The 27,972-nt window shown below is 45.5% G+C and overlaps 1 protein-coding gene across 6 annotated transcripts; it reads right to left on the bottom strand.

Annotated features, from left to right (window-relative positions):
• Positions 1 to 147: 147 nt before the first annotated feature.
• smad9 (SMAD family member 9) lies at positions 148 to 27,660 on the bottom strand. 6 transcript variants are annotated; one of them, XM_090226438.1, is made up of 8 exons: positions 27,331 to 27,660; positions 21,694 to 23,216; positions 17,032 to 17,247; positions 12,035 to 12,292; positions 8,926 to 9,030; positions 6,612 to 6,833; positions 4,383 to 4,639; positions 148 to 1,957 (listed from the first exon to the last, which is right to left on the bottom strand). In XM_090226438.1, the coding sequence occupies exons 2-8, from the start codon at positions 21,887 to 21,889 to the stop codon at positions 1,814 to 1,816; spliced, it is 1,398 nt and encodes a 465-aa protein (XP_090082564.1). In that variant the 5' UTR covers positions 21,890 to 23,216; positions 27,331 to 27,660; the 3' UTR covers positions 148 to 1,813. The 6 variants fall into 6 exon arrangements, with proteins under 6 accessions (XP_090082564.1, XP_090082565.1, XP_090082569.1 ...); XM_090226439.1 differs by having other exon boundaries at positions 8,926 to 9,027; XM_090226440.1 differs by lacking the exons at positions 148 to 1,957; positions 4,383 to 4,639 and adding an exon at positions 4,690 to 4,937.
• Between the last annotated feature and the right edge of the window lie 312 nt (positions 27,661 to 27,972).

The following is a 27,972-nucleotide window of genomic DNA, read 5'->3' as shown; positions in this document are numbered from 1 at the left end:
TGAATATACTACACATAAAACTACTTCATGTATCGTAAATATACTACACATAAAACTACTTCATGTATTGTAAATATACTACAAAACAAAATCCTTTCAATTCTAAAAAAAAATATGTAATGAAATAATCAGAATCGCAGTCAGAAACAACAGTAAATACATGTTTATAATGTTTCCAACACGTAAAACACCATTTTATACACTGACATATATACGTCTCTATTAGTAACTACTGTTTCCTTTGATCTCAAATGGTACCCTACTGCACTATATAGGGAATAGGGTGCCATAGGGCTCTGTTCTAAAGTAGTGCACTATATAGGGAATAGGGTGCCATTGGCCTCTGGTCTAAAGTACTGCACTATATAGGGAATAGGGTGCCATAGGGTTCTGGTCTAAAGTAGTGCACTATATAGGGAATAGGGTGCCATAGGGTTCTGGTCTAAAGTAGTGCACTATATAGGGACGAACAACACTGTCTTTGAGCGAGTTAAAGGGTTATTTAAACAAGAGCTATGTGTGGTTGAATACAGTATCTGTAGATTACAGTGAACAAAAAGGTGATTGAATGATAGTTGAAACCATAGTCTAATGACACTGAAGGGCACGATTCAATCAGTTCTGCCTTAACCCGCGATAACCCACAACTGCCTAGCAGCACCATTGTTCTTTGTTTAGGCGTTGTGGGAGAGGTGTACCGCGTTGGAGCTGCCGAAGCAGCAAAGGGCTCCCGGTGTTGTACCTGAGCAGGACATTGCCATTGGATGCGTTAGTAATGACGTCATGTAGCTGTGTTTCAAGTCGGAACACTGGATTGCGTGTTGTAATCTACGCCCCGATTGGCTGATGTAAAAATCCTTATAATTGCTTCATTTGCGTGTTATTATTATTTCAACTACAGCCTACACACTTTTCTCGTTCTGAACTTCTAACGCCGGTGGGATTTTTATTAAAGACGTGTTATTTCGTTACAAATCGATTTTTTTCGACAGCTCCCATCACAGTTACACACCTCTGACATCACCTAAACAAATAAAAACACAATCAAACGGATATTGCGATGTCCGTTGTCGCTGGATAGCGACTGTCCCTTACAGTAAAACTAGACAGCAGAGTAGCTAAAACAATACAATATGCATCTGTCTCACTGACACATTGTACATTGACTAACTGAAAGCTACAGTAACTTCTGTATGATTGATTGATTTATTGATTGATTGATTGACATCAACTTCAATAACATTCGTAATGTTAAATGGCGGTTGATTCCTGTCGGGAAGAAAAAGCTGCTATTTCAATAGCGTCAGTCGAGATAAGCATAGATCCATTAAGATGTGTGTGTGTCAGGATACAGAGGATATGTGTGTGTGTGTGTGTGTGTGTGTTTTAGGACAGACCACATCTGTGTGTGTGTGTATGTATGTGTTAGGACACGGAGGAGATGGGGTTATGAGGAGAGCCCATCTGTGTGTGTGTATGTATGTGTTAGGACACGGAGGAGATGGGGTTATGAGGAAAGCCCATCTGTGTGTGTGTGTGTGTGTATGTATGTATGTGTTAGGACACGGAGGAGATGGGGTTATGAGGAGAGCCCATCTGTGTGTGTGTGTGTGTGTGTGTGTGTGTGTATGTATGTGTTAGGACACGGAGGAGATGGGGTTATGAGGAGAGCCCATCTGTGTGTGTGTGTGTATGTGTTAGGACACGGAGGAGATGGGGTTATGAGGAGAGCCCATCTGTGTGTGTGTGTATGTGTTAGGACACGGAGGAGATGGAGTTATGAGGAGAGCCCATCTGTGTGTGTGTGTATGTGTTAGGACACGGAGGAGATGGGGTTATGAGGAGAGCCCATCTGTGTGAGGACTTTGTCCAGCCACTGCAGAGGGCCGTGCAGGTGCACCTCTATCCAGCAGGGGGTGCTGGTGACATCCTGACGGTGGTACTCTGCACCCCAGCCCTGCATAGAAGAAGAGGAAGTAAACACAACGTTTTCAGAGACGTGTTCAACCCGGACGTTTTGGAACGTTCGGATAGAAATATGTTATGTAGAACAAACATGCCTCTCAGACCAAGTATCACATCTGCTCTATTCATGGAATTTCTATGTGCAACATTCGATAACGTTTGGCAATTGAATGTGGCCCAGATGGGTCGTATAGATTAGTGCACACTGTAGCAAAACATCGCACAAGGGTTTGGCAACAGAAAACGAAAAAAGTTTCTTATTGAACAAGTTCAGGTAGTTCCTCCCTGTAGTTCCACTTGTAGTTCCTCCCTGTAGTCCCTCCCTGTAGTTCCTCCCTGTAGTTCCACTTGTAGTTCCTCCCTGTAGTCCCTCCCTGTAGTTCCCCCTGTAGTTCCCCCTGTAGTCCCTCCCTGTAGTTCCCCCCTGTAGTCCCTGCCTGTAGTCCCCCCTGTAGTTCCCCCTGTAGTCCCTCCCTGTAGTTCCCCCTGTAGTTCCCCCTGTAGTCCCTCCCTGTAGTTCCCCCCTGTAGTCCCTGCCTGTAGTTCCCCCCTGTAGTCCCCCCCTGTAGTCCCCCCTGTAGTCCCTCCCTGTAGTTCCCCCCTGTAGTCCACCCCTGTAGTTACCCCTGTAGTTCCCCTCTTGTAGTTCCCCCTGTAGTCCCTCCCTGTAGTTCCCCCTGTAGTCCCCCCCTGTAGTTCCCCCCTGTAGTCCCCCCCTGTAGTTCTCCCTGTAGTCCCCCCTGTAGTCCCTCCCTGTAGTCCCTCCCTGTAGTTCCCCCTGTAGTCCCTCCCTGTAGTTCCCCTTGTAGTTCCCCCCTGTAGTCCCTCCCTGTAGTCCCCCCCTGTAGTTCCCCCCTGTAGTCCCCCCATGTAGTCCCTCCCTGTAGTCCCCCCCTGTAGTCCCTCCCTGTAGTCCCTCCCTGTAGTCCCTCCCTGTAGTTCCTTCCTGTAGTCCCTCCCTGTAGTTCCTCCCTGTAGTCCCCCCTGTAGTTCCCCCCTGTAGTCCACCCCTGTAGTCCCCCCTGTAGTCTCCCTTGTAGTTCCCCCCTGTAGTTCCCCCCTGTAGTTCCCCTTGTAGTTCCCCCTGTAGTCCCCCCCTGTAGTTCCTCCTGTAGTCCCTCCCTGTAGTTCCCCCCTGTAGTTCCCCCATGTAGTCCCCCCCTGTAGTCCCCCCATGTAGTCCCCTCCTGCAGTCCCTCCCTGTAGTCCCCCCTGTAGTCCCTCCCTGTAGTCCCTCCCTGTAGTTCCTCCCTGTAGTTCCCCCCTGTAGTCCCTCCCTGTAGTTCCTTCCTGTAGTCCCTCCCTGTAGTTCCTCCCTGTAGTTCCCCCTGTAGTCCCTCCCTGTAGTTCCTCCCTGTAGTCCCTCCCTGTAGTTCCCCCCTGTAGTTCCTCCCTGTAGTTCCTCCCTGTAGTTCCTCCCTGTGTTCCTCCCTGTAGTTCCTCCCTGTAGTCCCCCCCTGTAGTTCCTCCCTGTAGTCCCTCCCTGTAGTCCCCTCCTGTAGTCCCTCCCTGTAGTCCCCCCTGTAGTCCCTCCCTGTAGTCCCTCCCTGTAGTTCCTCCCTGTAGTTCCTCCCTGTGTTCCTCCCTGTAGTTCCTCCCTGTAGTCCCTCCCTGTAGTTCCTCCCTGTAGCCCCCCCCCCCCCCTGTAGTCCCCCCCCTGTAGTTCCTCCCTGTAGTCCCTCCCTGTAGTTCCTCCCTGTAGTTCCTCCCTGTGTTCCCCCTGTAGTCTCCCCCCCCTGTCCGTTTTCTTCTGTTTGGTGCGTAGTGATTATGACTTTGATGTGTGTATGTGTGGCAACTTGAGAATCTTGTGTACACATTTGCGTATATACGTGCAGGTACGGGTGTGTGTGTGTGTAACCAGATACAACCGTGACCAATATGTGTGTGTTGGTGTACGTGTGTGTAACAAGATACGACCGTGACCAATATGTGTGTGTGTAGTGGTCTTGGAACACTCTCACTCCAGGCGGGAGCCAAATATCAGAACAACATGGTGTTGAGTTACCGTGGAAACAACGCTTTCAACATAATGACTTCTTTCAAATTTGTACAAATCATAAAACCATTTAGAAATATTTGGCAAACATAAAAAAAAGATATTGAATGCCATCTGAAGTTTGTAGGCTGTTAACTATTACATCATTCTTCCTTGAAGCTCCTAAACAATGTCGTTTCTACAGAGCCAAGTATCAGAATAACATGGTGTTGAGTTACCGTGGAAACAACGTAGACATCTCAGTTCTCGTCTCTTCGCTCACAGACATCTGTTTAAATGTGAGTTTCAGTGCTACATTCACTGCCCATGCAGACTCTCTCATAACCCCACCCTCTTAACACCTGACCCTTCACCCCTGACCTCTAACCCCACCCTCTAATACCTGACCCTTCACCATCTGACCTCTAACCCCAGTTACCTTGACAAAGCTCATGCGTATAGTACACATCTTGGTGAGTTCGTAGACCACCTCGAAGCCGTGGTTGACGGACTGAGAGAGCAGCTCGGCGAACAGCTGGTTGTTGAAGATCTTCAGACTACAGCCGCTGGGGATCTTACACACGGTGGTGGCATGGAAACCATGCTGATAGTTACAGTTACGACTCTGGACGAAGATACTGCTGTCACTCAGACACTCGGCGTACACCTCACCACCCACGTAGTAGAGATGGACACCTGGAGGGGGGAGGAGAGAGAGAGGGGGAGAGATAGAGATAGAGAGAGAGAGAGAGAGAGAGAGAGAGTTAGGAGTCTGGACGAAGATACTGCTGTCACTCAGACACTCGGCATACACCTCACCACCCACGTAGTAGAGATGGACACCTGGAGGGGGAGGGAGGGAGAGAGAGGGGGAGAGAGAGAGAGAGAGAGAGAGAGAGAGAGAGAGAGAGAGAGTTAGGAGTCTGGACGAAGATACTGCTGTCACTCAGACACTCGGCATACACCTCACCACCCACGTAGTAGAGATGGACACCTGGAGGGGGAGGGAGGGAGAGAGAGGGGGAGAGAGAGAGAGAGAGAGAGGAGAGTTAGGAGTCTGGACGAAGATACTGCTGTCACTGAGACACTCGGCATACACCTCACCACCCACGTAGTAGAGATGGACACCTGGAGGGGGGAGGAGAGAGCCAGAAGGGTTAAACTCCTTGAGCTCATTGCTATCTGCTATCGTCTTGGCAGAGAAGTGGCCGTACGGAGAGACACGAATAAGTAGAAAATAAAATCACTCCAATAATATCATTATTTTCTAGCAGTAGCCTACAATAACAGTTTGCGTCTTTGAAAACGGACTATATTTATGGTTCACTCCCTGGTTCCTAGCAGAGTTTCTTAGTGTAATGTCTCCAAAGCTAATCTATCGTGTCTGGATAGATTCACTTCACTTGTGTCTGATCCCGTGTGCGTGTGCGTGTGCGTGTGCGTGTGTGTGTGTGTGTGTGTGTGTGTGTGTGTAATAGGGGGACTGAGGGATGTGGGAGGAGGCCCAAACTTGGCTCCTCTCCCTCCTCTCCCACCCCTCCGACCTCTCCCAGTTCCCAACACCACACCACACATGTTTTTGACAGCAGCCCATGGCAACGTTTTATCTTTATCCAATGTTGGCACGGCACCTACGATCTGACACCATGAGAAAAGCCAAAAGGCCAGGCTGTCCCAGGTCATATGGGCCTCTTTCACTAACACACACATACACACACGCACACACACACGCACACACTTCACACACACACACACGCACACACACACACAGAGAGAGACCTACAACAGCCAAGGTACATGGTTTGTCGCCAGTCTAAGTGAGAGACCAGCAGGACTTTTCCTCTGTTACTGAACTCTCTTTAATAAAAGAAGAAGACATGTTACAATGTCTGCATTGCAAATGGCTTCCTATGGCTCCCTATGACTTCCTATAGCTTCAAATGGCTCCATATCGCTTCCTATGGCTTCAATTGGCTCCATATCGCTTCCTATGGCTTCAAATGGCTCCATATCGCTTCCTATGGCTCCCTATGACTTCCTATAGCTTCCTATGGCTCCCTATCGCTCCCTATAGCTTCAAATGGCTCCATATCGCTTCCTATGGCTTCAATTGGCTCCATATCGCTTCCTATGGCTTCAAATGGCTCCATATCGCTTCCTATGGCTCCCTATGACTTCCTATAGCTTCCTATGGCTCCCTATCGCTCCCTATATCTTCAAATGGCTCCATATCGCTCCCTATAGCTTCAACTGGCTCCCTATCACTTCCTATGGCTTCAAATGGCTCCATATCGCTCCCTATAGCTTCAACTGGCTCCATATCGCTCCCTATAGCTTCAACTGGCTCCATATCGCTTCCTATGGCTCCCTATGACTTCATATGGCTTCAAATGGCTCCCTATCACTTCCTATGGCTTCAACTGGCTCCCTATCACTTCCTATGGCTCCCAGAGGTCTCTGGGTCAAAAGGAATACACTATATAAGGAATTGAGTACCATTGGGGAGGCACAGTGGCAGATGACTAGTTGTTTACATTGTGAAACAAACACTCATAATGAATGAACACTTTATTTAAAATGGGTCATTTTCACTATGTTCCTTTGCCTGTGTGCCTCTGTATGTGTGTGTGTGTGTGTGTGCTTTCCGCCTTTGCGTGTGCCTTCTCACCTTTTCCTATGTGCCTGCGTGTGTGTTCGATGGTTGAGTTGCGGTTGACGTTAGACAACAGGCCGAGACAGAAGCGGTTCTTGTTGTTGGAGGGGTCGGTGAAGCCGTCCACCAGGACGCTACGGGACGAGGCGTGGAACGTCTCTCCAACACGATTATTCAGCTCGTAGTACGCCACTGAACACCAGTACTCTGGCTCCTCATAACACACAGGCCGCAGATCTATACAGAGAGGAAAGGGTTAAGGCGTCCACATGCTTCCAGGACCAAACAGTTGAAAAATTATGCACCAAATCTCTTAGTTAGATGTACAATTGTGTGACTAAGATCTCCACGGCAAAAAAAAAAAACATCAACATTAACGACATATTTCTTGAGTTATCTTTGATTAAGTATGACTAGGAAGTGTATACTGGCTACGGCGTCTCAAGATGGACAAACAGTACTATTGCCGCGCGTTTTTTCTCGTTTTTTAAGGGAGTATGCGAGTACACTTGTTCGGTTCGGCAGCCGAACTGAAGCATGCTGACTGAGGCATGCTGACTGAGGCATGCTGACTGAGGCATGCTGACTGAGGCATGCTGACTGAAGCATGCTGACTGAGGCATGCTGACTGAAGCATGCTGACTGAGGCATGCTGACTGAGGCATGCTGACTGAGGCATGCTGACTGAGGCATGCTGACTGAGGCATGCTGACTGAGGCATGCTGACTGAAGCATGCTGACTGAGGCATGCTGACTGAAGCATGCTGACTGAGGCATGCTGACTGAAGCATGCTGACTGAAACAGGTATTCAGACCCTTTGCTATGACTCGAAATTGAGCTCAGGTGCATCCTGTTTCCATTGATCATCCTTGAGATGTTTCTACAATTTGATTGGAGTCCACCTGTGGTATATTTAATTGACTGGACATGATTTGGAAAAGCACACACCTGTCTATATAAGGTCCCACAGTTGACAGTGCATGTCAGAGCAAAAACCAAGCCTTGAGGTTGAAGGAATTGTCCGTAGAGCTCAGAGACAGGATTGTGTCGAGGCACAGATCTGGGGAAGGGTACCAAAACAAGGACTCAAGGAAACAAGATTCTCTGGTATGATGAAACCAAGACTCCACTCTTTGGCCTGAATACCATACGTCACTTCTGGAGGAAACCTGGCACCATCCCTACGGTGAAGCATGGTGGTGGCAGCATCATGTCTGGAGGAAACATGGCACCATCCCTAAGGTGAAGCATGGTGGTGGCAGCATCATGTCTGGAGGAAACCTGGCACCATCCCTACGGTGAAGCATGGTGGTGGCAGCATCATGTCTGGAGGAAACCTGGCACCATCCCTACGGTGAAGCATGTTGGTGGCAGCATCATGTCATGGAGGAAACCTGGCACCATCCCTACAGTGAAGCATGGTGGTGGCAGCATCATGTCTGGAGGAAACCTGGCACCATCCCTACGGGGAAGCATGGTGGTGGCAGCATTCCCCATTGGGAATGTTTTTCAGCAGCAGGGACTAGGAGATTAGTCAGGGTCGAGGGAAAGATGAACGGAGCAAAGTACAGAGAGATCCTTAATGAAAACCTGCTCCTGAGCACACAGGACCTCAGACTGGGGCGAAGGTTCACTTTCCAAATTGACAACGACCGTAAGCACAAAGCCAAGACAACGCAGGAGTGGCTTTGGGACAAGTCACTGAATGTCTTTGAGTGGCCCAGCCAGAGCCCGGACTGAAAATAGCTGTGCAGCGACGCTCCCCATCCAACCTGACAGAGCTTGAGAGGATCTGCAGAGAAGAATGGGAGAAACTCTCCAAATACAGGTGTGCCAAGCTTGTAGCGACATACCCAAGAAGACTCAAGGCTGTAATCACTGCCAAATGTGCTTCAACAAAGTACAGAGGAAACGGTAAGAATAGTTATGTAAATGTCATATTTCAGTTTTTTTATTTTGAATACATTTGCAAAATTGTCTAAAAACCTGTTTATGCTTTGTCATTATGGGGTATTGTGATGTCATTATGGGGTATTGTGATGTCATTATGGGGTATTGTGATGTCATTATGGGGTATTGTGTCTATAATTATTAGGGGGGAAAAAAACAATTTAATCAATTTTAGAATAAGGCTGTAATGTAACAAAATGTGTAAAAAGTCAAGGGGTCTGAATACTTTCCGAATGCACTCGGTGGGACAACCACATTTCACAGTCATAGTAAGTACATGTTTCTTCAATAAAGACGATATCAGCAGAGCCAGTAGTAGTAGGAAAAGACAAGTGCTAGGATTAGTTTAAGGATATATATATATATTATTTTTTTTACCTATGTGCGGAGCTGAGAAGGTGAGCTTGTGTGTGGAGTCTCCAGGCTTGACATCCTCAGTTGGAATTGTCTCCATCATGCTATAAGGGGGAGGTGGGGTCTCTGCTGGGAGGAAGGGAACATGGGGGGGAGGGGAACAGAGGGGGGAGTAGAGACATGGAGGGGGAGTAGAGGGGTGGAGGGGAACAGAGGGGGGAGTAGAGGGGTGGAGGGGTACAGAGGGGGGCGGAGAAGAACAGAGGGGGAGGAGGGAGCAGAGGGGTGGAGCGGAACAGCGGGGGTGGAGGGGTACATGGAGGGAGTAGATGGGTGGAGGGGAACAGAGGGGGGAGTAGTGGGGTGGAGGGGAACAGAGGGGGGAGTAGTGGGGTGGAGGGGAACAGAGGGGGGAGTAGAGGGGTGGAGGGGTACAGAGGGGGGCGGAGAAGAACAGAGGGGGAGGAGGGAGCAGAGGGGTGGAGCGGAACAGAGGGGGTGGAGGGGTACATGGAGGGAGTAGATGGGTGGAGGGGAACAGAGGGGGGAGTAGTGGGGTGGAGGGGAACAGAGGGGGGAGTAGTGGGGTGGAGGGGAACAGAGGGGGGAGTAGAGGGGTGGAGGGGAACATGGAGGGGGAATAGAGGGGTGGAGGGGAACATGGAGGGGGAGTAGAGGGGTGGAGGGGAACAGAGGGGGAGTAGAGGGGTGGAGGGGAATAGAGAGGGGCGGAGGGGAACAGAGGGGGGGCAGAGGGGAACAGAGGGGGGGCGGAGGGGAACAGAAGGGGGAGGAGGGAGCAGAGGGGGGAGGAAGAGAAATTACAACACATCAAAAGTAAAAAAATATATACATAGCAACAAAAGGATTATACTAATAGGACAAATTACTATTTGATCTTTATTAAGATGATTACTGCAATGGTACTGTATTACAGTACCAGTAGTAGTACTGTATTACAATATTAGTAGTAGTACTGTATTACAGTACCAGTACTAGTACTGTATTACACTACCAGTAGTAGTACTGTATTACAATATTAGTAGTAGTACTGTATTACACTACCAGTAGTAGTACTATATTACAATATTAGTAGTAGTACTGTATTACAATATTATTAGTAGTACTGTATTACAATATTAGTAGTAGTACTGTATTACACTACCAGTAGTAGTACTGTAGTACACTACCAGTAGTAGTACTGTATTACACTACCAGTAGTAGTACTGTATTACACTACCAGTAGTAGTACTGTATTACACTACCAGTAGTAGTACTGTATTACAATATTAGTAGTTGTACTGTATTACACAACCAGTAGTAGTAGTACTGTATTACAATATTATTAGTAGTACTGTATTAAACTACCAGTAGTAGTACTGTATTACAATATTAGTAGTAGTACTGTATTACACTACCAGTAGTAGTACTGTATTACAATATTAGTAGTAGTACTGTATTACACTACCAGTAGTAGTACTGTATTACAATATTAGTAGTAGTACTGTATTACACTACCAGTAGTAGTACTGTATTACAATATTAGTAGTAGTACTGTATTACACTACCAGTAGTAGTACTGTATTACAATATTAGTAGTAGTACTGTATTACACTACCAGTAGTAGTACTGTATTACACTACCAGTAGTAGTACTGTATTACAATATTAGTAGTAGTACTGTATTACACTACCAGTAGTAGTACTGTATTACACTACCAGTAGTAGTACTGTATTACAATATTAGTAGTAGTACTGTATTACACTACCAGTAGTAGTACTGTATTACACTACCAGTAGTAGTACTGTATTACACTACCAGTAGTAGTACTGTATTACAATATTAGTAGTAGTACTGTATTACAATATTAGTAGTAGTACTGTATTACACTATCAGTAGTAGTACTGTATTACAATATTAGTAGTAGTACTGTATTACACTACCAGTAGTAGTACTGTATTACAATATTAGTAGTAGTACTGTATTACACTACCAGTAGTAGTACTGTATTACAATATTAGTAGTAGTACTGTATTACACTACCAGTAGTAGTACTGTATTACAATATTAGTAGTAGTACTGTATTACACTACCAGTAGTAGTACTGTATTACACTACCAGTAGTAGTACTGTATTACAATATTAGTAGTAGTACTGTATTACACTACCAGTAGTAGTACTGTATTACACTACCAGTAGTAGTACTGTATTACAATATTAGTAGTAGTACTGTATTACACTACCAGTAGTAGTACTGTATTACACTACCAGTAGTAGTACTGTATTACACTACCAGTAGTAGTACTGTATTACAATATTAGTAGTAGTACTGTATTACAATATTAGTAGTAGTACTGTATTACACTATCAGTAGTAGTACTGTATTACAATATTAGTAGTAGTACTGTATTACAATATTAGTAGTAGTACTAGTGCCATTGAAGTTAGCCTAAATATTGTTCTGGTATCGATGGCTCCATCTTACCGTCCAGTCGGCAATACCCTTGTACCGGTACTTAACTACAGCATTCTCCATTCAGGCTGCAAAGGCGTTGATTTCCCCCTGAACTAAATTTAATGGGATGAAGGTGGGGGGGGGGGAACAGGGAAAATATGCGTACTTTCTTCATGAAACACTGTTTCGCATCACCATGTTAGTGGTTAACGCTACTTCCTGATGTTGCACCCTGCGTTCAGACAGGGGTAAACAACAAACTAGGACTAGCATTTCCTAGACATTAGCCATTAGCCATTTCCTAGACAAGGTGGTGAAAAATTGTGTTTCATAAGAGAAAGAACGCATATTTTTCAGCGTTTTTTCCCCCAGCCTTGTCACCAATTAAATCTAGTTTAGGGTGAAATCGACGCCTTTGCAGCCTGAATTGAGAATGTTTCAGGTATGAACCGGTACAAGGGAGATAAGAGTGCATTGCCGGCCATTTGCATGGTAAGATGGAAATAACTCAATATCGCCACCTGCTGGCATTTGGGCTACATTGCAGTAATAAGCTCAATAGAGATAATAGCAGCCTAAAGCAATACAGTCATCGCATTTCTACCTATAATGTGGTATGGGACTGTAGTAGTAGTAGTTTTGTAGTTTTAAGTATACGTATGCATTTATTAGGTGTACCTGTGATGTGGTAGGGGCTGGTAGGTTCGGCTGAGCTGCTGGGAGAGTTGGGGTAGCTGGCGGAGGTGGGGGACTGGTTGAGAGAGGATGAGGAGGGGGAGGAAAAGGAGGCGCAGGGGAGAGGAGGGAAGGAGTCCGGGTATGTAGCGTTCTGGGGCATCAGGGGCTCGTTGTGGAGCGAGGCGTTCCGGAATTTAGCCAGTAGACTGTGCTGTGGGTTAAACTCACTGTGACGGGGGACCAACACTGGGGGAAGCACTGACAGGGGGAGGGGACAGACAGAGAGACAGACAAGACAGAGAAAGGGAGAGACAAAGAAAGGGAGAGACAGAGAAAGGTGGAGAGAGAGAAAAAGAGAGAGAGATCGACAGTGAAATGGACAGACAGGCAGAGAATGGGGGAGAGCGAGGGAGAGACAAACAGACAGACAGAGACAGAGAGAGCAAGAGAGAGAGGAGGGAGAGGAGAGAGACAGAGAGAGAGAGAGGAGCGAGAGGAGAGAGACAGAGAGAGAGAGGAGAGAAACAGAGAGAGGAGAGAGAGGAGAGAAACAGAGAGAGGGGAGAGAGAGGGAGAGGAGAGAGACAAAGAGAGGAGGAGAGAGGAGAGAAACAGAGAGAGGGGAGAGAGAGGGAGACAAAGAGAGAGAGAGAGGAGAGAAACAGAGAGGGGAGAGGAGAGAGACAAACAGAGAGAGAGAGGAGAGAAACAGAGAGAGGGAGAGAGAGACAAAGACAGAGAGAGACAGAGAAAGAGAGAGACAGAGACAGAGAGAGGGGAGAGAGAGGGAGAGAGAGAGACGGAGAAAGAGAGAGACAGAGACAGAGAGATTGATCAGTCAGTACAGTTCTTCTCATATCAAATAACTGTAAATCCAGTTTGTCTCTGAACAGAACACAGTACGGCTGAGATCAGGTTTCGTCCCACATCCCTCTACTGACCTTTATCTCAGATAATTAAAACACAGGAACAATAGAGAGACAGACAGACCACCCGAGATGTGTCTGAAATGGCACCCTATTCCCTATGAGGGCCTTGGTCAACAGTAGTGCACTATTTATTGAATAGGGTGCCAATCATGACTCAAGACTGGGTTAGATAACACAGGACTGTCCACTGAGTCCCATCTCTGATTTCCATCTCTGATTTACATACTGTACATAGTAAAAAAAGGTATGCAATCAGTAAAAGGTTAGAAGAGTCTAGTATGATATCATCCCGTATTGTAATACACCTGGTGTCTCTACCTGTCTGTAGTGGTTAATATAGCTTCATACCTGGTGTCTGTAGGGGTTAATATAGCTTCATACCTGGTGTCTCTACCCGTCTGTAGGGGTTAATATAGCCTCATACCTGGTGTCTGTAGTGGTTAATATAGCTTCATACCTGGTGTCTGTAGGGGTTAATATAGCTTCATACCTGGTGTCTGTAGGGGTTAATATAGCTTCATACCTGGTGTCTGTAGGGGTTAATATAGCTTCATACCTGGTGTCTGTAGGGGTTAATATAGCTTCATACCTGGTGTCTGTAGGGGTTAATATAGCTTCATACCTGGTGTCTCTACCCGTCTGTAGGGGTTAATATAGCCTCATACCTGGTGTCTGTAGGGGTTAATATAGCTTCATACCTGGTGTCTGTAGAGGTTAATATAGCCTCATACCTGGTGTCTGTAGGGGTTAATATAGCCTCATACCTGGTGTCTGTAGTGGTTAATATAGCTTCATACCTGGTGTCTGTAGGGGTTAATATAGCTTCATACCTGGTGTCTGTAGGGGTTAATATAGCTTCATACCTGGTGTCTGTAGTGGTTAATATAGCTTCATACCTGGTGTCTGTAGGGGTTAATATAGCTTCATACCTGGTGTCTGTAGGGGTTAATATAGCTTCATACCTGGTGTCTGTAGGGGTTAATATAGCTTCATACCTGGTGTCTGTAGGGGTTAATATAGCTTCATACCTGGTGTCTGTAGTGGTTAATATAGCTTCATACCTGGTGTCTGTAGGGGTTAATATAGCTTCATACCTGGTGTCTCTACCCGTCTGTAGGGGTTAATATAGCTTCATACCTGGTGTCTGTACCTATCTGTAGGGGTTAATATAGCTTCATACCTGGTGTCTGTAGTGGTTAATATAGCTTCATACCTGGTGTCTGTAGGGGTTAATATAGCTTCATACCTGGTGTCTGTAGGGGTTAACATAGCTTCATACCTGGTGTCTGTAGGGGTTAATATAGCTTCATACCTGGTGTCTGTAGGGGTTAATATAGCTTCATACCTGGTGTCTGTAGGGGTTAATATAGCTTCATACCTGGTGTCTGTAGGGGTTAATATAGCTTCATACCTGGTGTCTGTAGGGGTTAATATAGCTTCATACCTTGTGTCTGTAGGGGTTAACATAGCTTCATACCTGGTGTCTGTAGGGGTTAATATAGCTTCATACCTGGTGTCTGTAGGGGTTAATATAGCTTCATACCTGGTGTCTGTAGTGGTTAATATAGCTTCATACCTGGTGTCTGTAGGGGTTAATATAGCTTCATACCTGGTGTCTGTAGGGGTTAATATAGCTTCATACCTGGTGTCTGTAGGGGTTAATATAGCTTCATACCTGGTGTCTGTAGGGGTTAATATAGCTTCATACCTGGTGTCTGTAGTGGTTAATATAGCTTCATACCTGGAGTCTGTAGGGGTTAACATAGCTTCATACCTGGTGTCTCTACCCGTCTGTAGTGGTAGGGGTTAATATAGCTTCATACCTGGTGTCTGTAGGGGTTAATATAGCTTCATACCTGGTGTCTGTAGGGGTTAATATAGCTTCATACCTGGTGTCTGTAGTGGTTAATATAGCTTCATACCTGGAGTCTGTAGGGGTTAACATAGCTTCTTACCTGGTGTCTCTACCCGTCTGTAGTGGTAGGGGTTAATATAGCTTCATACCTGGTGTCTGTAGGGGTTAATATAGCTTCATACCTGGTGTCTGTAGTGGTTAATATAGCTTCATACCTGGTGTCTGTAGGGGTTAACATAGCTTCATACCGGGTGTCTGTAGGGGTTAACATAGCTTCATACCTGGTGTCTGTAGGGGTTAATATAGCTTCATACCTGGTGTCTGTAGGGGTTAATATAGCTTCATACCTGGTGTCTGTAGGGGTTAATATAGCTTCATATCTGGTGTCTGTAGTGGTTAATATAGCTTCATACCTGGTGTCTCTACCCGTCTGTAGTGGTTAATATAGCTTCATACCTGGTGTCTGTAGAGGTTAATATAGCCTCATACCTGGTGTCTGTAGAGGTTAATATAGCTTCATACCTAGTGTCTGTAGGGGTTAATATAGCTTCATACCTGGTGTCTGTAGTGGTTAATATAGCTTCATACCTGGTGTCTGTAAGGGTTAATATAGCCTCATACCTGGTGTCTGTAGTGGTTAATATAGATTCATACCTGGTGTCTGTAGAGGTTAATATATCTTCATACCTGGTGTCTGTAGGGGTTAACATAGCTTCATACCTGGTGTCTGTAGGGATTAATATAGCTTCATACCTGGTGTCTGTAGGGGTTAATATAGCTTCATACCTGGTGTCTGTAAGGGTTAATATAGCCTCATACCTGGTGTCTGTAGGGGTTAATATAGCTTCATACCTGGTGTCTGTAGGGATTAATATAGCTTCATACCTGGTGTCTGTAGGGGTTAATATAGCTTCATACCTGGTGTCTGTAGAGGTTAATATAGCTTCATACCTGGTGTCTCTACCCGTCTGTAGGGGTTAATATAGCCTCATACCTGGTGTCTGTAGGGATTAATATAGCTTCATACCTGGTGTCTGTAGGGGTTAATATAGCTTCATACCTGGTGTCTGTAGGGGTTAATATAGCTTCATACCTGGTGTCTGTAGGGGTTAATATAGCTTCATACCTGGTGTCTGTAGGGATTAATATAGCTTCATACCTGGTGTCTGTAGGGGTTAATATAGCTTCATACCTGGTGTCTGTAGAGGTTAATATAGCTTCATACCTGGTGTCTCTACCCGTCTGTAGGGGTTAATATAGCCTCATACCTGGTGTCTGTAGGGATTAATATAGCTTCATACCTGGTGTCTGTAGGGGTTAATATAGCTTCATACCTGGTGTCTCTACCCGTCTGTAGGGGTTAATATAGCTTCATACCTGGTGTCTGTAGGGGTTAACATAGCTTCATACCTGGTGTCTGTAGGGGTTAATATAGCTTCATACCTGGTGTCTCTACCCGTCTGTAGGGGTTAATATAGCCTCATACCTGGTGTCTGTAGGGATTAATATAGCTTCATACCTGGTGTCTGTAGGGGTTAATATAGCTTCATACCTGGTGTCTGTAGGGGTTAATATAGCTTCATACCTGGTGTCTCTACCCGTCTGTAGGGGTTAATATAGCTTCATACCTGGTGTCTGTAGGGGTTAACATAGCTTCATACCTGGTGTCTGTAGGGGTTAATATAGCTTCATACCTGGTGTCTCTACCCGTCTGTAGGGGTTAATATAGCTTCATACCTGGTGTCTCTACCCGTCTGTAGGGGTTAATATAGCTTCATACCTGGTGTCTCTACCCGTCTGTAGGGATTAATATAGCTTCATACCTGGTGTCTGTAGGGGTTAATATAGCTTCATACCTGGTGTCTCTACCCGTCTGTAGGGGTTAATATAGCTTCATACCTGGTGTCTCTACCCGTCTGTAGGGGTTAATATAGCTTCATACCTGGTGTCTCTACCCGTCTGTAGGGGTTAATATAGCTTCATACCTGGTGTCTCTACCCGTCTGTAGGGGTTAATATAGCTTCATACCTGGTGTCTCTACCCGTCTGTAGGGGTTAATATAGCTTCATACCTGGTGTCTGTAGGGGTTAATATAGCTTCATACCTGGTGTCTGTAGGGGTTAATATAGCTTCATACCTGGTGTCTCTACCCGTCTGTAGAGGTTAATATAGCTTCATACCTGGTGTCTGTAGAGGTTAATATATCTTCATACCTGGTGTCTCTACCCGTCTGTAGTGGTAGGGGTTGATACAGATGTCTTTCTGTTTGGATCCGAAGGCGAATTCGCAGCACTCCAAGGCCTTGAGTTCGTGATGAGACTGTAGGTCGGGCCACCTCCACACTCTGCAGTAGATAACGTGGGGGAGACCCTTCCTGTGAGACACCTGGAGACGACCGTCCAGAGACCGAGGGATGGTCACACACTTACCTGTTGGAGGAGGTAGAGAGAGAGATTGGATCAGAGGTGTTTCAGAATAAGCTACAAAAAAGGTGAAGGGAACAGTTTAGGAACAGGTTGGATCCCATGGATGTGTACTTCCTGTCTGTTATGGACACTGGGGAGTGGCGTGTTTCCTGGTCCTAGTTGTGACATAATCTCTGGATAAACACTCTTTATCTAGTCACACACACACACACACACACACACACACAGAAACACACACACACACACACACACACACACACACACACACAGAAACACACACACACACAGAAACACACACACACACACACACACACACACACACACACACACACACACACACACACATACACTCACGTGTGTAATGGCGCTGAATTGTTTAGCGGCTGTTTTACGTGCTCCTGACCAGTTCTGATATTTTTTGAGCTCCTCATAACTTTTAAGTCGTTTTTTTTTTTTTCTTACATAATGTTCCCGTCATCGTTTCCTGTGATGAAAAGATCTTCTGGACATCAGAACAGAGATCACTAATCTCGGTTTGGTTGAACATTTCTACTTTCAACAGGTCGACAACGCAGGACTTCCTGCTCATCCTAATCCAGGCCCTAAAATCCCCGAGACCCGGAAGCGAAAAGAGATGGGCGACATAGAGGCCGACGTGCGGCCGCCCTGATGAAACTACGACGACGCGTCGAACTGATCCGTTCGAGACCATCCTATGAACTGGACCTGAAGAATTGTAACATCCTACGCTTCCTGGGAGTCGTGGCTAAACAAGGACTTGGATAATATACATCTAGCTGTTTTTTTTTCCTGTGCATCGGTAGGACAGAACGGCATTATTACAAGGGTGGAGGTCTAACATCTCTAACATGAAGGATCTCTGCTCACCTCAGACAGAATACCTCATTGATAAGCTGTAGACTATGCTATTTACCAAGAGAGTTCTCATCTATATTTTTCGTAGCTGTTGATTTACCACCAAAACCGATTCTGGCACTAAGACGGCACTCAACGAGCTGTATAGGACCATAAACAAACAAGAAAATGCCCATCCAGAGGCCGTTCTCCTAGTGGCCGGTGATTTCAATGCAGGAAAACTGAAATCCGTCTTACCTCATTTCTACCAGCATGTCACCTGTGCAACTGGAGGCGAAAAAAACCTTTGCTCCAAAAACAGAGATGCATACAAAGCTCTCACTCGCCCTCCATTTGGCATAACTGACCATAACTCTATCCTCCTGATTCATACAGACAAGCAAAAACTCAAACAGGCACATCAATTACTGGCTTCAGTAATAAGTGTATCGACGGAGTCATCCCCACAGTGACCGTACGTACATATCCCAACCAGAAGCCATGGATTACAGGCAACATTCGTACTGAGGTAAAGGCTAGACCTGTCGCTTTCAAAGAGTGGGACACGAACCCGGATGTTTATAAGACATACAAAACATCAATACAGGACTAAGATTGAATCCTACTACACCGGCTCTGACACCTGTTGGATGTGGCAGGGCTCGAAAACTGTTACGGGTTACAAAGGGAAACCCAGACGCGAGCTGCCCAGTGACACAAGCCTACCAGACGAGCTAAATGTATTCTATGCTCAGTTAGAGGCAAGCAACACTGAACCATGCTTGAAGGCACCAGCTGTTTAGGACGACTGTGTGGTCACACTCTCCGTGGCCGATGTGAGTAAGACCTTTAAACAGGTCAACGTTCACAAGACCGCAGGACCAGACAGATTACCAGGATGAGTACTCAGAGCATGCGCTGACCAGCTGGCAAGTGTCTTCACTGACATTTTCAACCTCTCCCTGACCCCAGTCTGTAATACCAACATGTTGCAAGCAAACCACCATAGCCCCTCTGCCCAAGAACACCAAGGTAACCTGTCTAAATGACTAACGCCCCGTAGTGCTCACATCTGTGGCCATGAAATGCTTTGAAAAGCTGATCCTGGTTCACATCAACACCACAATCCCAGACGCACTGGACTCACTCCAACTCACATTCCGCCCCAACTGATCCAATCTCAATCGCCCTCCACACTGCCCTTTCCCACTTGGACAAAAGGAACACCTACCTGAGAATGCTATTCATTGACTGACTACAGCTCAGCATACAACACCACAGTGCCCTCCAAGCTCATCACCAAGCTAAGGACCCTGGGACTGAACACCTCCCTCTGCAACTGGATCATGGATATCCTGTCGGGAAGCCCCCAGGTAGTAAAGGTAGGTAACAACACATCCGCCACACTGACCCTTAACACAGAGGCCTCTCAGGGGTGAGTGCTCAGTCCCCTCCTGTACTCACTGTTTACCCACGACTGCGTGGCCAAGCACAACTCCAACACCATCATTAAGTCTGTTGACGACATAACAGTGGTAGGCCTGATCACCGACGGTGATGAGACAACCTATAGGGAGGAGGTCAGAGACCTAGTAGTGTGGTGCCCGGATAACAACCTCTCCCTCAACGTCAGCAAGACCAAGGAGCTGATCGTGGACTACAGGAAACAAGGGGTCGAGCAGACCCCCATTTACATCGACAGGGCTGTAGTGGAGCGAGTCGAGAGCTTGAAGTTTCTCTGTGTCCACATTACTAAGGATCTAACATGGTCCGAACACACCAACACAGCAGTGAAGAGGGCACGACAAAGCCTCTCCCCCCTCAGGAAGCTGAAAAGATTTGGCATGGGGCCCCTCAGATCCTCAAAATGTTTTACAGCGGCACCATCGAGAGCATCTTGACTGGCTGCATCACTGGTTGGTATGGCAACTGCTTGGCATCCGACCGCAAGGTGCAACAGAAGGTAGTGCGTACGTCCCAGTACATCACTGAGGCTGAGCTCCCTGCCATCCAGGACCTCTATACCAGGCGGTGTCAGAGGAAGGCCCTAAGAATGGTCAAAGACTCCAGCCACCCCATTCATAGACCTTTCTCTCTGCTACAGCACGGAAAGCGGTACCAACGCACCAAGTCTGGAACTATCAAGACCCTGAACAGCTTCTACCCCCCCAAGCCATAAGCCTTCTAAATATACTGAACAAAAATATAAATGCAACATGCAAGTTTTTCAACGATTTTACAAAGCTTCAGTAAGGAAATAAGGAAATCAGTCAATTGAAATAAATGCATTAGGCCCTAATCTTGGATTTCACTCAGTCATAGGTGGGCCTGGTAGGGCATAGGCCCACCCACTAGGGTGCCAGGCCCAACCAATCAGAATGAGTTTTTCCCCACAAAAGGGCTTTATTACAGACAGAAATACTCCTGTTTCATCAGCTGCCCAGGTGGCTGGTTTCAGACAATCTAACAGGTGAAGAAGCCGGATGTTGAGGTTCTGGGCTGGCGTGGTTACATGTGGTCTGAGGTTGTGAGGCCTGTTGGAAGTGCTGCCATATTCTCTAAAACGACGTTGGAGGTGGCTTACTGTATTGTTTGGTAGAGAAATGAACATTAATTTTCCCCTGGTGGATTTTTCTCCAGCTCTGGTGGACATTCCTGTAGTCAGCATGCCAATTGCACGCTTCCTCAAAACTTGAGACATCTGTGGCATTGTGTTGTGTGACAAAACTTCACATTTTAGAGTGGCCTTTTATTGTCCCCAGCACAAGGTGCACCTCTGTAATGGTCATGCTGTTTAATCAGATTCTTCATATGCCACACCTGTCAGGTGGATGGATTATCTTGGCAGTGGAGAAATGCTCACTAACATGGATGTAAACAAATTTGTGTTTACAGCATTTGAGAGAAATAAACTTTTTTCACATATGGAACATTTCTGGGATCTTTTATTTCAGCTCATGAAACATGGGACCAACACTTTACATGTTGCGTTTATATTTTTGTTCAGTATATTTAGTTAAATAGTTAACCAATAACTAACTACCCACTAACCTTTTTGACTGATCACATACGCTACTGCTACTGTTTACTATCGCTAACTTTATTCCTATAACATAAATATTATGTTCATATCTACCTCACTTACCTCATACCCCTGCACATCGACTAGGTACTGGTACCCTGGGTATGTAGCCAAGTTATTACCTGGTACTTCCTGTATATAACCTACTTATCATTGACTCAGTACTGGTACTCCGTGTATATAGCCAAGTTATTACCTGGTACTTCCTGTATATAACCTAGTTATCATTGACTCAGTACTGGTACCCCGTGTATACAGCCAAGTTATTACCTGCTACTTCCTGTATATAACCTAGTTATCATTGACTCAGTACTGGTACCCCGTGTATACAGCCAAGTTATCGTTACTCATTGTGAATTTATTTTTTCCCTGTTATTTCTTTTCTATTGTGTCTCTATTTTCTTTCTCTCTGCATTGTTGGGAAAGGCCCTGAGTAAGTAAGCATTTCACTGTTAGTCTACACCAACGCATGTGACAAATAAAGTGTGATTTGATCAGACGGGGTTACTCACTGGGCTGTCCGGGACAGCTGAGGGCCTTCTCCAGCTCCTCCATCGCTCCCTTCTTCTTCTTTAGTTTCTTGACCAGAGAGTCCACAGCCTTCTCTGCCCACTTCTCCTCTTCATCCCCTTGTTTCCATCCCAGAAGCCTCTTCACTGCAGGGCTGGTGAAGGAGAAGAGGGACGTGATGGAGGTGGAGGAATGCATGATGAGGGAGGGAGGGTGCTATGTAGAGATGGATGATGCTATGTAGAGATGGATGGAGGGAGGGATGGTGCTATGTAGAGATGGATAGAGGGAGGGAGGGTGCTATGTAGAGATGGATGGAGGGAGGGATGGTGCTATGTAGAGATGGATAGAGGGAGGGAGGGTGCTATGTAGAGATGGATGGAGGGAGGGATGGTGCTATGTAGAGATGGATAGAGGGAGGGAGGGTGCTATGTAGAGATGGATGGAGGGAGGGATGGTGCTATGTAGAGATGGATGGAGGGAGGGATGGTGCTATGTAGAGATGGATGGAGGGAGGGATGGTGCTATGTAGAGATGGATGGAGGGAGGGATGGTGCTATGTAGAGATGGATGGAGGGAGGGATGGTGCTATGTAGAGATGGATAGAGGGAGGGAGGGTGCTATGTAGAGATGGATGGAGGGAGGGATGGTGCTATGTAGAGATGGATGGAGGGAGGGATGGTGCTATGTAGAGATGGATGGAGGGAGGGATGGTGCTATGTAGAGATGGATGGAGGGAGGGATGGTGCTATGTAGAGATGGATAGAGGGAGGGAGGGTGCTATGTAGAGATGGATGGAGGGAGGGATGGTGCTATGTAGAGATGGATAGAGGGAGGGAGGGTGCTATGTAGAGATGGATGGAGGGAGGGATGGTGCTATGTAGAGATGGATGGAGGGAGGGATGGTGCTATGTAGAGATGGATAGAGGGAGGGAGGGTGCTATGTAGAGATGGATAGAGGGATGGATGATGCTATGTAGAGATGGATGGAGGGAGGGATGGTGCTATGTAGAGATGGATAGAGGGAGGGAGGGTGCTATGTAGAGATGGATAGAGGGATGGATGATGCTATGTAGAGATGGATGGAGGGAGGGATGGTGCTATGTAGAGATAGAGATGGATGGAGGGAGGGAGGAGAACCACCACTTCGGGTGAAAGAGGGAGGGAATGTGATGAGAGGAGGTGAGAGAGAGGGGTGGGACAGAGAGATAGAAGAGGAGCGTGATGGATGGATTGTTTCCCAGATGGCTAAAGGAGAGCAAGAACGAGGGATCAGGGATGGAGCTCGAAGAGGAGTGTGAGGAGTCTATGTAAACAGAAACTGGGGTTCATTAGTTCCGTTGGTGCTTCCTGAAGAGACCAGGAGTAGGGAGGAAGGTCTGGAACGGAGGTGGGAATGTTGGAATAATCCCAAATATCTTATTTTTCTCTTTCTCCCTCTCTCTCTCAGCAGAAATACGGTCTGGTCAGAATGGTAGCCTCCGGTCATGAATGTTATTCCTCGTGCAGGTCAGCTTTCAGTCATCTGACCAGAGAAGAGAGAGATGAAATTAGGCGCTGATTTAACAGAAACAAAGAGCTGTTCAGCAGGGCTGTGAGTCATATGAACCAGAGGTTAAATACAACAGAAGACTTAGGAGAGAATTAGGACTAGGACACTGAATCAAGTCTATGGGGACTATAGGGATGTATATGACCTTCAGAAAGTCTTCATACCCATTTGACAAATTCCACATTAGCCTGAATTCAATTGATTTTTTACTCTCTCACCCATCTACACACAATGACCCATAATGACGTCACAATACCCCATAATGACGTCACAATACCCCATAATGACGCCACAATACCCCATAATGACGTCAAAATACCCCATAATGACATCACAATACCCCATAGTGACAAAGTGAAAACATGTTTTTAGAAGTTGCCGGAGAGGCAGGAAACTGCTCAGGGATTTCTATCTACATTGTGTCCCACCACCCGCCAACCCCTCATTTACGCTACTGCTACTCTCTGTTCATCATATATGCATAGTAACTTTAACCATATGTACATGTACATACTACCTCAACCAACCTGACTAACCAGTGTCTGTATGTAGCCTCGCTACTTTTATAGCATCTCTACTGCATATAGCCTGTCTTTTTACTGTTGTTTTATTTCTTTACTTACCTATTGTTCACCTAATACCTTTTTGCACTATTGGTTGGAGCCTGTAAGTAAGCATGTCACTGTAAGGTCTACACTTGTTGTATTCTGTGCACGTGACAAATAAACTTTGATTTGATTTGACGAGGCCAATGGTGACTTTAAAACAGTTACAGAGTTTAATGGCTGTGATAGGAGAAAACTGAGGTTGGATCAACAACATTCTAGTTACTCCACAATACTAATCTAATTTACAGAGTGAAAAGAAGCTTGTATACAATAAAATATATAAACATGCATCCTGTTTGCAACAAGTCACTTAGGTAATACTGCAAAAATGTGGCTAAGAAATAAACTTTTTGTCCAAAATACTAACCATTATATTTGGGGCAAATCCAAAACAACACATCACTGAGTGCCACTCTTCATATTTTCAAGCATGGTGGTGGCTGCATCATGTTATGGGTCTGCTTGTCATCGGCAAGGACAAGGGGAGTTTTTAAGGACAAATAGAAACCGAATACAGCTATAAGCACAGGTCAAAGTCCCAGAGGAAAACCTGGTCTACTTTCCACCAGACACTGGGAGACTAATTCACCTTTCAGCAAGACAATAACTTAAAACACAAGGCCAAATCTTCCCTGGAGTTGCTTACCAAGAATACATTGAATGTTCCTGAGTGGCCTAGTTACAGTTTTGAGTGAAATCAGCTTGAGAATCTATGGCAAGACATAAAAATGGATGTCTCGCAATGATCAACAACCAACTTGACAGAGCTTGAAGAATTCTTTAAAGAATAATGGGCAAATATTGTACAATCCAGATGTGCAAAGCTCTCAAGAGACTCAACCAAAAAAAAGACTCACAGCTGTAATCGCCGCCAAAGGTGCTTCTACAAAGTTTGGACTCAGTGTACATCCCTCTGTCTCATAGCGAGGAGCCCCACAGTCTGGCCAGCATAGGTCACACCACTCACAGATGGACGGACAGACAGCATAGGTCACACCACTCACAGATGGACAGACAGACAGACGGCATGGAAACGGAAACATTCGGATCCAGACAGGCATGCTTTCTCTCTCTCTCTCTCTAGCTTTCTCTCTCTCTCTCTCTCTAGCTTGCTCTCTCTCTCTCTCTCTAGCTTGCTCTCTCTCTAGCTCTCTCTCTCTCTCTCTCTCTAGCTTGCTCTCTCTCTCTCTCTCTAGCTTGCTCTCTCTCTCTCTCTCTCTCTCTCTCTAGCTTTCTCTCTCTCTAGCTTGCTCTCTCTCTCTCTCTCTCTCTAGCTTGCTTTCTCTCTCTCTCTCTAGCTCTCTCTCTCTCTCTCTCTCTCTAGCTTGCTCTCTCTCTCTCTCTCTAGCTTGCTCTCTCTCTCTCTCTCTCTAGCTCCCTCTCTCTGTCTTGTAGTCAGGCTGACTACAACATTACCTAATGTGCTATTCATAAGCTACTGTACTGGTAGATGGAAGAACTCAAATATTTGCTTTAAATAAACAACTTTAATGTGACAGCATCCTTTCTCTCTCTCTCTCCTTCTCCCATACAAAAAGAGGGGATATTTATTCCATTGTAAAACAGTCTAAGGAAACCTACACAGAGTAGTCCGGTAGTTGAGTCGTTTATGTGGCCTTGTAAAAGAGTGATTCTTGTGATTTTCAGTCCTACGTTTTCTCCTGAAAAACCCTGCCTACTGTTTATGATCTGTTGCTCTTCATGAACCATGAACCTCTCTTGGACTGAGATGACAACAAAACGAATGTATTGTTATAATCATGATATATCTGGATTAAAATCCATACCACATATAAATAATGTACTAGCCTGGGGAACATAGGAATGCCAAACATGCCGTGAGCAAGCATCACTATAATTCAGCAGCAGACACGTGAGTTATGCTGTGCCGACGCGCAGCACTCAGTTCGATCGGCTACAGGACAGAAACTCTTATCTGTTCTTCAGTTCAGTCAGTCACGGTCAATTAAGAAATTCAATCATCTGACACCACATATTTAGTTTATATGTTAGTTGGAAAAGTAGCCTATAATAACAGCGTAGGTTTGTATTTTGGCTAAATGTGGTGCGCACTACAGGCGCTCAACGCCCACTGCACTTGAATGCGGCAGCGCGGCACCAGCGCGTCTGTTCCGCTCTGCCTGCGTTGACTCCTTTCTGAAGCTGGCGTCACTCAGTCTACGGGCTGAGATAGGCTTAATTACCTAATGCTTTATCATCAGCACACAACCCCGAAGGTAAACACACCAGTTTCCCTTTACTACGAGAACGTTTTTTTTTCTTTTGTACATGACATGTTGAGGACGAGGTCCCCTCCCCAGCCCTCTGCACAGTTACACACTATCACAGAGCGACAAGGTAACCGCTTTCCGCAAAGTCGTAGGTTACATATGCATGACAATTTCTTCCTACTATTTCACAATGTTGTTTCCCACTATAGCCAAAAAGCCAACCACGCTTTTAAACGGCACATTAACTTCCTATGAACACACAATAACCTAAGATCATTATTAAATATAAGGTGAAATAAAAAAAGTTTGAGATAAAATAAAGCTAATCAGACATTTGAAAATGTTTGTCATGCTGTTCAACAGTCCTCATGCTGATATTATTTCACATACCTACACTGTAAAAGGGTTACTGTGAATTTGACAGCAGCTTACAGGCAAATACAGTAAAATGCTGTATTTCATATTACAGCACACCTTCTGTCAGATTAATACAGTATCAAAGCAAGTACACACAGTAAAATACAGTAAAAACATTCTTCAGTAATCTGAATGAATTAATGGATGTTTGAAATTTATTGAGGTGAGGGGTTTTATTTCCCACGTCTTATACTGTAATAATGACATATGATTGTTGCGAGCCGTATTAACGTATATTAATTCATATTTTTGGTGTTTTATATCAGTGGCACTTCTAAAGGCCTTTAACAAATGCTTCCAAACTGGCAGTGACTACATGGTAAAAATGCTCAACCCTTTTAAGGTTTAAGACTTGCTGCGACTACAATTGGTCTCCTACACACATTGAAGGGGCTCTATAAGCATATAGGAGTTAAATTGGTACAGCATTCTCACTCAGGGGTGCAACATGTAGAGCACGCCTCTAGATATGTTAATGAGCCAGAATCAACAATACCGTGCACCCACTAGTGGTCAAAAGGTTTTTGTCACTCCAAAAATACAGTATGGTACTGTATTCTGCGGGGTGGAATTACAGTACTGTTCAAAATACAGCAATTCCATTCCCACCCACAACATTTTCCCACAATGCACCATAATGTACAGTATGCCGCAGTAAAACGTTTGAGAGTATTTTACTGTTGATAATACCCAAAATGACCGTATCATTTACCATTTTCCATTACACTGTACCCTTAAACAACATGTAAGTGATAGCCTACAATAACCCCCTAGAAGACCCACACAAAGTTATTAATATCCTTTAAAAAAGGTACATTTTTAATCTCTCACCTCTGCTGTGTGATGTCCATTCACTACAGCGCTTCACTGTTGTGAAAGACGAGGGCAATTCCTGTCCCTCTGTTCCTGCGTGTGATGTCTGGCTGCCCAGTTGAGCGTGGCGCGGATAGAGCAAGGTGGGGAGCGTGTTTGCTAGGAGCCCTTGAGCCTCCACGAGCCGAGCGGAGCGCCACAACTCCGGCGTCAGCCAGGCTGGAGCCGCAGTGCCTGCGTGCCAGATCCCTCCGCCAGCCAGCCTGCCCCTGGAACTTTCCCAGGATTCGAGAAAGATTCAGACAGACAGCAGCGGTGTGCTCTCTCTCTGTCTCTCTCAATTTTTTTCCAATTCAATTCAAGGGCTTTATTGGCATGGGAAACATGTGTTAACATTGCCAAAGCAAGTGAGATAGACAACATACAAAGTGAATATATAAAGTGAAAAACAACAAAAATTAACAGTAAACATTACACATACAGAGGTTTCAAAACAGTAAAGACATTACAAATGTCATATTATATATATATATATACAGTGTTTTAACAATGTACAAATGGTTAAAGGACACAAGATAAAATAAATAAGCATAAATATGGGTTGTATTTACAATGGTGTGTGTTCTTCACTGGTTGCCCTTTTCTCGTGGCAACAGGTCA

Source organism: Oncorhynchus mykiss, chromosome 29 (genome assembly GCF_057628025.1).
Source record: "Oncorhynchus mykiss isolate SJ-2025 chromosome 29, ASM5762802v1, whole genome shotgun sequence".
NCBI lineage: Eukaryota > Metazoa > Chordata > Actinopteri > Salmoniformes > Salmonidae > Oncorhynchus > Oncorhynchus mykiss.
Note: the sequence above shows the minus strand (reverse complement) of the source record. Positions and strands in the feature narration are given on the sequence as shown.

Bases quoted from the DNA above. Each gene is read 5' to 3' on its own strand.
- smad9 (XM_090226438.1), bottom strand. From the start codon at position 21,889: ATGCATTCCTCCACCTCCATCACGTCCCTCTTCTCCTTCACCAGCCCT. The intron at 4,640-6,611 runs GTGAGAAGGCAC...TCCCCCCTCCAG, and splicing joins ACGCAGGCACATAGGAAAAG to GTGTCCATCTCTACTACGTG. The intron at 1,958-4,382 runs GTAACTGGGGTT...TCTTCTATGCAG, and splicing joins TACGCATGAGCTTTGTCAAG to GGCTGGGGTGCAGAGTACCA.